Below are 9,665 nucleotides of genomic sequence, written 5' to 3' on the forward strand. Positions count from 1 at the left end.
CATTGGTCTATATGTTTTATGAATTTATTAAAATATTCAACTTTAATTTATACTTTCTTTAGTGCATCTATTTTTTCCCATTATACTTTCTAATAAGTCATCCTGGCATTTAGGAAGGCTATTAATTTTGATAGATTTATTTTGCAGCTGTCCCCTTCTCTGAGTTATTATTTCTTAGCTGATCCTCTTTAACTTTCCTGAGGATGCTCTTAGCTGGTATCGGTAAACTCTTAGCTCCATGAGTGTATTTTTTGTTTGTTTTTTGTGTTTACTGTAAGCCTAACATTCTACTAAGCACTTTACTGACACATTTAATCTTCATAAGAAACCTTGGAGGGAGATATTAACATCCCCCTACAGAGGAGCAAACAATTAAAAATCACATCACTTGCCCAATATCACAAAGCTAGTAAGTGGTAGTTAAAATGCTAACAGGGTTGTTTGACACAGACAGTTTGACATATTCTAAAAATCCCACCAAGAAACAGGGGCAAAGATATCCTCATCCCACCCATTTAGGCAGGTGTTCTGAAGAGATGATCGGGGTGTTGTGTTGTTAACATCGATCAGTAATTTGTTTTAACACTTTTTGAGAGGGGCATCTCAAATCAGGAGCAGAACATCTTTTTAGGTAAGTATCTCAGGTATCCTGAAATTCAAATCCAAATTCAAAAGTGTTTCTTTCAAAATCTGAAAGAAACCAGTTCGTTAGTATATTATATTTTGTTTCTAGAAACTAGTTCAGTTTTCCTCCATTATAGTCTTCACAGCTGTAATTTTTATTTTCTGCATTTGCTGATCCAAGTCTGCTTTGTCCACAAGGTACTGGACACTGGAGATGAAACCACTAAACTGAAGTGATTTCTAGTACATTACATTAAAAATCATCAAACCCATAGTGTCCACAGGAACTTCCATCAATATAAATATCTTGGTTTTTCTCCTGGAGAATCTTCTCCTTCTCCTCTTCCTCTCAGGCACTTTCTCACAGAACAAACTTCCTAGTTAATCTAACCTAATCCATGCCACTTAGCATTTTCTGCAGGGATCTCCTTTTCTGAGCTGTACACCCATATTACAATTAATTATATATCCAATTTCATCTCATTTTCGTTTTTTTTTTTTAAAGATTTATTTATTTTTATACAAGAACTGGGGTACAGGCCAGAGGAGTGGGAGGGTGAGAGGATTCTCCAGAGAGCAGGGAGCAGAACAGGCAGACAGACGAAGACACTGCTGAGGGGAGCAGCAGGAGAGACAGGAGAGGTCTGCTGCGCCATGTGGGTATCTCCCTGGCCGACCGGGAATCAAACTGGCACTGCAGAGGCTGCGGACAGCTTCATAGCGCTGCGCTCAATGCACTGTGCCACCAGGGAAGCCCCAATTTCATCTCATTTTCTCACAGATTTTCAAACTGCACAAGCATGAGAAACTCGTTCTTTTGCCTCTTTCTCAGTGACCTCCCTCCTCAGCGGGGAACACGACATCTCAGATGTTGACTCTTGAGTCTTTTTCCCTCACCCCTAAGACATCTGATTGGTTATCAAGTCCTGTGGACTTTATGTCATAAATACCTTAGGTCTACCTCTCCCCACTTCCACTGTCACTGCCCTGGTCTAAGCACAATCATTTTGTTAGTGGATTACTAGAAAAGCGGATTTAACGGATTTCTAAATTCACTTCCCAGCTTCCAGCTCAGAACATTTCTTCACACTGCAACTTTCATCGTGCCCCTCAATCATCCCCAGTCACCCCCACTCCTAATAGCAGCCCCCACAAATTTCAGGTGTCAGCAGAATGTCCATTTCTTCCTAACTAGCTGAGACTGAGCTTTTCATTGTTCCCAGAGCAACATGTAATTGCTCTATCAAAAATACTTCTCACAGCACTTTACTTTCTTATTCCTGTAAACTAGTGATCCCGTAATGACTCTATCACTCACACCAGCACAATACCTGGGATACACTGACAGCAATGGTTTTCATTTCTTCATGATGCAGTTAAACAGTGTTAGGTAACAGGGGCCTCCTTGCCTCTTTTCTGACTTGTATGGGAAAGTCTGTAAGTTTTCAACATTAAATTTGGTTCCTTTAACATCAAGTTCTCCATCTTCTTAAAGAAGTCTGCTCATCTTCCTAGTTTATCAACATTCATACTAAGTGGATGCTGGCTTCATTTTAAATATCTAATAGGCAGGAACTAAGACAATCTGTAGACCTGACACAAAGAATGATGGTTACAGAGTTCCTAATAGTAACCTAACATTACCCGTGCAATCTTGGAATAAACTCTCAAACAACTTGCTAATATACTATCTAGAGTTTCTGTGTCCACATTCATAAAAGAGACTGTTTGGTAGCTTTCTTTTTGTTGGTTAGGTTTTACCATCTGGATTTTCCTGGCACCACAGGATGAGCTGAACTTTCCTTCCCTCTACTTCAGTGTTCTGAAACAGTTTAAAACTTTTTTGGCAGTAGTACAAATTTAACTTTTTGAATTTTTTTCCATGGCTATTGGCCTATTAAAATTTTCATTTTGTGTGACATAAATTTTTGTTTTTCTAGAAATCAGAGAAGGAAACAATTAGAAATCACATCACATTCAAGTTTTTAATTTTCTTTAATAAAATGTCTACACTTACACCAACATATCATAATTTTTAAATCTCCTACAGCCTTTCTTATACATAATGGAATGTTTTTCTTTTCTCAATTTGCCACTTTTTGAATTGTATGAACTTCAAAAAGATCTCCCATTTAGAGTTGTTGTTATACTGCTAAAGCTGTTTTTAATTTCATTAATTTCTTTTGCCTTTTAATTCCTTTCTCTGCTCTTCTTATACTCTACTAATTTTTAGAGCCAAGTAATCAAATAAAAAATTATATATAGTGACCACTTATTTGGTACTAACTTTGGGCTCAGTCCTAAATGTTTTATACGTATTATTTCAGTAATTCCTCACTATTCAATAAGGCCAATAAAACTGTGCTTATTTTAGACAAAAATATTCAGGCTTAAAAAGGTCAAGGAACTCTGCCTAATAACAAAGTTGGGAGAATTAATAACTCACCCCAAATCTGTCAGACTTCAGAGTGCTATTCTTAATTATCATTAGACAACGTCAATATCTTCTTTGCTATCCAATTGGTTATATCCAATTTGGTTTATCACAGTCCCTATGTTATTTTTCTAAATAAACTATGACTGCAGTTCTGCTTTCTCTGAAGCAATATAAGTACGTAATAGTGAATTTCCAAGTTTTTAAAAGCTTAAGTTATTAATGTATAGTTCTATACAAACTGAGGCCCATATAATTTCTAATTTGGGGAAATTAATCAAAATTTTCCTTATGTGTAATCAACACATCTTAAGAATAAAGGTTTTAATGTTACTGGCTGCTTTAGCTTTTCACAGGGCATTCTGGACAGACTCGGGCTATTCTGAAAACTTGGCTGATACTTTGCACAAGCACAAAATCTGAATTTGAGGAGATAATTCTATGACTTCTTTCAGTGTCAACTCCTTGCTTACCTTCCAGATCTCTTATACTCTTTTTTGTAGGACCTTTCCAGAGATGGTGATCTTCGGCTGTCCCGGTGCCTGTGTCTCTCCCGTTCCCGCTCTCTTAAAGGAATTAATACACAGAGCTGTTTTCAACAGAAAGACTCAAAAACACCATCTCTTTTCACTGAATTCATCTTCTAAATAATGAATCTTATCTAAGAATTTTTCAGTATTCTCTATGGGACATTTTTATTTAGCCTTCATTTATTAGAGGATAAAGGAGCTTTTCACTTTACAGAAGTTAATTAACTTGTACATTCTGCCATTTTCTTTAAGGAAAGAAGTCGTTCTTGATGCAAAGCAACAGGGAATTTTATTTTCAGTCTCTCGCAAGCCCTTCCAAACAGCCAATCCTTGGTTAGTTAACCTACAGGGAAAACTAAGGATTCTACCACCTATTGATTTCTAGGAAACTCAATTTCAATCATCAAATAATGTAAATTATACCTTTTATATAAAAATTAGAACAAGGTTCTATAATGAAAGAGCTCTAAAGTCTTTCGGGTTATAGGCCTGAGACAGAGTTCTGGTTATCACTGACATCATGAGACTGTAAGTCACTGTACCTTGAAATGCGGTTTTCACCTGGAAAAAACTGTAAAAAAAACTGAGCTCACCCAATGTAAAACATAATGAGGATTTTAAATAACCTTCCAATGTAAGACTGGAATGTACAATTTCTATAATAAGTACAACAAAAATCTGGGAACAATAACTGAAACTCCAGTGTGTTTCTTATGGAATTAAATCTGAGAGAAATAACCATCCAATCTTAGAACAGGGTAAAAAAAAAACCGGATTCTTGCTGAATAAAGCTATAAAAATGCTGTACACTCAACAAGCAGACTATAAAGATGTATGAACTCAAATATATCTCCAAGCCCCTGCAAAGCAGAGGAGATGTCAACACACTAAAGCAAAACTTACAAAACTGATTGAGATCAATGACTGATCTTTGATATTAAAACAAAAATTGCTTTTTCACTTAAAGATCACCCTTCTTAAGAAAGACTCCCGTGATACTTCTGACATATACATACCTCGGTTATCACACCAGTCATCCAGAATAAAAAAGCCAGAGCTTAGGATTCTGCATTTTTCATCTGATACACTTCTAAAATCACAGATTACTTTTAGCAGTAAATCCAAAAATTATAGAAACTAGAAAGTGGTGCCACATGTCAAAGATGTGATATAATCAGTAATGTAATCTATAGTTGCTGAAAGAATAATTGCCTGTATTTCTAAATAAAAACTCAAGTTAAAAGACATTTCTAATTTCTATTTGTTTTTTAAGGTCTAGAATTTTACATCGAAGAGCAGGACTTCTGATAATGATTGCTACCTCTGAGTGGGAATGAATTGGAAAGATCAATTTGGATATAAATCACATTAGAAACCACTGAAAACAAGAAAAGCCAATGTTTGAGTTCCTTTTCCAAAGACAATTCCTTATTTGCCAGCACCAAAATACTCCTTGATAATGCTAGCTCTCTGGTAGCTACTCTTTGTACTGGTGACGGGATGCTGTGGAAATTTCTGTGCAAATAACATCAGTCATTCTTTACCACACCACTAGTAAGTTACCACACAGGAAATCAGCATGCTCAGTGCACTGCACTTCTTTGCCCCTTCCCCAGAGCAACCTTGGTGTTTTATGATAACAAATACAAACATCCACTTTTTCATAAACCTTTTCTAGAAATCATTTGCCCTAAAACAACCCTGTAATTATTACTCAATCACATTTTGGAGGAGAAAAAGAAGGTAGAATTTGTAAAAGGAAAGACTCACTCCAAAAAGCCAGGGGAGAAGTAGTCAGAGGATAGACTACTGAAATTTGCATAAACTTAACAACCCCAGCACAAATGCATGAGGTTTTGGCTTTTCCAAAATACTCTAGGAGTTATTTGAGGACTTGATGTGCCCCATGTTTATGTCACAGAAGCATACCCTATAAGACAGGTGACTGACAGATGCTCTACCTATGACCCGAGGGAGCCAATTATAAAGGAGCTGTGCCACTAAGGCAGCTCCAGGGACAAAAACCTGAAGCACAACATTATAAAACAACTCTAATATAAAGGCCATTTGGAAAGATGGGCTGGATGCATAAATAGCTCCTTCATAGTTAAAGAGCTATGGGTTAGCATAATGGAAATTAAAGGTAGTGTTTTTGGTACTTGATTTTACTTCTGATGGTGTAAACTGATCCTCAGTTTAAAGGACATTTTAATTTCTCCCCCCCCCCCCAAAACACAAAACTCCAAGTTTAAGCCTGGATGGAAGAATTTAGGATTTTATAGAGCCCTAAAACTCCTCTGATTATGGCACCACAAAACAGAAAAAAGAAATGCTACCTGCAATGAAATTTGCGGCAAATTGAAACAATTTGCTGTTTAATGAAACAGTAATTCATGCTGAAAAAGATTTTTAGAGCGTCTACCAATTCTCAGTCATCTGAGCCACCAGCAGCAATCAGTCATCTCCGCTGGCTTCTTGGGGTAAGTGAATCTTTCCTTTTACGAAGTCTATCTTCCTTCTTTTTCTCCTCCAAAATGTGATTGAGTAATAATTGTACAGGGTTGTTTTAGGGCAAATGATTTCTAGAAAAAGGTCATGAAAAAGTGGATCTATGTATTTGATATCATGAAACACCAAGGCTGCTCTGGGGAACCACAGAGAGAGCGATGCTAACAATCCCTTTCAAATCTGGAGAAAGCTTTTAACAAACTTTCCAGTTTAGATTTTCCCCATTAAATTGTGAAATAGACTCACATATCACAGGCTCCTGACAACTAATTCATCACAAAATGACTTCTAACAAAATTGACCAGACACAGTAACTCATGCTGAAAAAGATTTTGAGAGAGTCTATCAACTCTCAGTCATCTGAGCCACCAGCAATCAGTCCTCTCTGCAGAACACAAGTTCCTGTCTACAGGGCACCAGACTTTCGGCATGAATCACTCTTTTCAAGGCTCAGAGTAACCACTACCATTTATTGGCCGAATGGTCAATCAGAAATCAAAATCACAGTCTGAGAAAAACAAAGAAACCATGACATGAACTGATTCTACATGAGCCAAGACTGGCTCTCCACAAACCCTGGTTTGGTGAGGACAGCATTCTTAGCACAGAAGGTCACAACACAATGAAGGAAAACACACAAAAGGAGCAGAAAGGGAAGAATAAAGCTGACAACTGGAAAACCTCCAAACTTCAATATCAAGAGTTCACTGAAGTTATAAATAAATATTAGTACAATTATTGTCTGTGTATCTTTCTTTTTTTTAACCTACACTGACGGTTCTTAGACTTTGGGGTGAAAGACTCAGGCCACCTTTGGAGAATATGCTGTCAGCTACCAATTTAAATACATATAAACAAACACACATAAAAGTTTGCATACAACTTCAGAGGCTTTATAGAATTCCAAACCCCAGTTTAAGAAGGCCTACTAGAAACCTTATTCTTTGATGTATAAAGAGACTTGGTCTGTGGAAAAAAAGAAGTAATTTGGAATGGAATAGCATCTTTTTCATATACAAATTTGATTTCAATAGGAATGTGTTTCAATACAACAACAGTTAAAAACTATTTTGAAAACTAACTTTGATGATGTGTCGATATTTCATTTTACAAAAAATAGGCCAGAATGCAAATCTGTCTATTAAATTTCCACTTATCCTAAAACTGAGAAAGCAGTCTGACTGCAATGCAGTTTGATTCCTAACTGATAGCATATGCAGATCCTCCACTCTGAAAGAACTCTAGTGCCATAACCAGTTATGATCCCACTGAACACAGTCAAAGCTGGCAGTGCAAGAAACAACACAAGACCTTTGCTGTGTCAGCATCAACATTAAAACAACTGTGCTGTGCAGAGTAACAGGCTTGTGTTCACTGAGACCGATCTACACGGAGGCCTTCTCTTCCGCGCTGCCCCAACCCGTCTTCCTTCTGTAACTCTGCATGGCACTGCCGTGGCTTGCTGGTTTGGCTCGCGGAAGAAGGGGGCGGGCCTGCCCAGGTGAGCGGGGCGAGCCTGCCTGAGTGGGCCTCGGCGCGCGTTACCTGCTGCGCTCGTAGCTGCGGTGCCGCGAGGGCGTTCTCGCCCGGTCATAATCCGATCGGTAGCGGCTGTCGGGTCTCCTCCGGTCAGGGCTGCGGCCTCGTTCCCTCCGATCCAGGGACCGGTGCCTCTCGCCTCGCCCATGACTGTGGTCCCGGTGCCTGTGATCATCGTAATGCTTGAGTCTTTCCGGGGATCTTCTCTCACTGGGCGCCTTTGGGAGTGGGTATGGCGGGAGATGCCTAAAATGAGGACTACTGCTGTTGTTAGCACTGGGCGGGAAGGAGCTGGGGTTGTTCTGGAAACTATTAAAATTAGGAGGTGGGAAATTGTGGTGCGAGTATCCCGGAGGGTACTGATAATTAACTTGCTGTGGCATGACGGGAGGAGGTGGGGGGTGGGGCATGGAAGGAGGGGGCATCATGAAGGGGAAAGTGCCTTGTCCTGGGGGTGCTCCAGGGACTGGGGGGTTATTAGGACAGGGCATGGGCGGAGGCATGGGAGGGAAGCAGGGTGGCACCGGGAAGGGCGGCCTCATCTGGTGGTTGGGGAAAGGGGGCCTGACTGGGCAGGGCGGAAGAGGGCCTTGTGCTGAGGGAGGCATAGGTGGAGGGAAGGGTACAAAGTCTGGTCGAGGAGGCATAAAATTGGGGGCTGGAGAGTTCGAGAAGGTGGTGGAAGGAGCACTTGGAGGTTCATATTGATATTGCACAGGTGGCTGCTGAGGGTGAAGCAGTCTCAGATTTTGGGGCCTGAAAGCTGGTGCTGTGGGTCTGGCTCCGTGTCCTCCTCGCCCTCGGGGACAACCTCGTCCTGGGTGAAACGTCATTCTATGACTGCATTAGAGGAAAGAAAGGGAGAAAAGTGCAGGGAAAAATTCACTATGTAAACAAGTTTCACAAATGCCCAACCCCTCCAGGAGCGACTGACAGGCCAATTAGGTTGCTGGAATACTCTACCCACCTACTACAGAGTTCACTGTAATATCTGAAACTCCTCATGGCCAACAAGCTCCTATTCCCATCTTGGCCACTCACCACTGCCATGGCCAGTGCCTGGACTCTGTCAATCCCTAAGCTGCTCCACCTCCAACATGACGAATCCAACTCCCCAGGGTTCAAGCATTTGCTATCAGACCCTTGCTCAAGTTCCCCCTACTGACATCACCATGCCATCCCATCGCTAACCCCCACGTTTTCTACATCTGCACCAGTTTCTTCCTGTGTTCACCTTGCTCCCCACTCAGCAGACCACACATGCAACATGACCCGCCCAGCGAGGAGTTCATGATCTGCCCTCCAGGATACAACCTGCTCCTTTTTTCATCATTTCCAACCTCGATTGATGATACCACTCATTGGTTCTCCAGACACCAGGGTATTATCTGACAACATCCCCTGTGATGGCAACACTCTGTGATTCTTCCTGGCATGTCCTACCATTAATTATAATCACCAATGAATCACCCATTCCACCTTTAACGTCTGCCTGAACCTTCAAACCCCAAGACCCATCAGGATAGGGAAAGTTCATTAACTGTTCTGGTCTGGGTTCCCAGTTAGGCACATGGCCCACAAGAGCATATAGCCCCTCTCCTCTCTAAATCCTCGCCACCTTCCGTGACCTAGCACCAGTCACTGCTCTTCTCTGTTCTCCCAAACTACTGCCATTACTATCACACCACTCACCAGGTATTGCTTTGCATCATGATGTACTGCCTGGGTAGGTCACATCTTCTGCAGAGGATATAAGCTCTAGAGGACAGAAAGAACAAAACAGACATAAACAGATTTCCCAAACTGCCAATGCTCTAAAATATTTCTGTAATCTCCTTACCACTGATCTTGCATTCTCTGTTGCATTTTAGCATTCTAACAAGAGCTGAATTAAAATTTATAACTAAACTTTAGTGACCTGTCTGGCTGACACGAAACAGTAAGTAGCTAAAAAAGACTGGAAATTGGGACCTCCCTAGTGGTACAGGGGTTAAAGTCTCAGCACTATCAAGCAATAGCCAGCTACTGCC

General features: G+C 40.4%; 1 protein-coding gene across 2 annotated transcripts in view; it reads right to left on the reverse strand.

Annotated features, from left to right (window-relative positions):
- Positions 1-9,347, reverse strand: part of DROSHA (drosha ribonuclease III) — a gene marked incomplete at both ends in the record, with an annotated part of 101,689 nt that extends 92,342 nt beyond the window's left edge. For both annotated transcript variants that reach the window (XM_084233524.1, XM_084233523.1), the window contains 3 exons: positions 3,532-3,624; positions 7,642-8,475; positions 9,328-9,347. In XM_084233524.1, coding sequence (XP_084089650.1) covers positions 3,532-3,624; positions 7,642-8,475; positions 9,328-9,347 — 947 coding nt within the window. The remainder of the gene's footprint in view (positions 1-3,531; positions 3,625-7,641; positions 8,476-9,327) is intronic.
- Positions 9,348-9,665: the final 318 nt, after the last annotated feature.

This window comes from Talpa europaea, assembly GCF_964194135.1.
Source record: "Talpa europaea genome assembly, chromosome: 5".
In the NCBI taxonomy this organism is placed as follows: domain Eukaryota; kingdom Metazoa; phylum Chordata; class Mammalia; order Eulipotyphla; family Talpidae; genus Talpa; species Talpa europaea.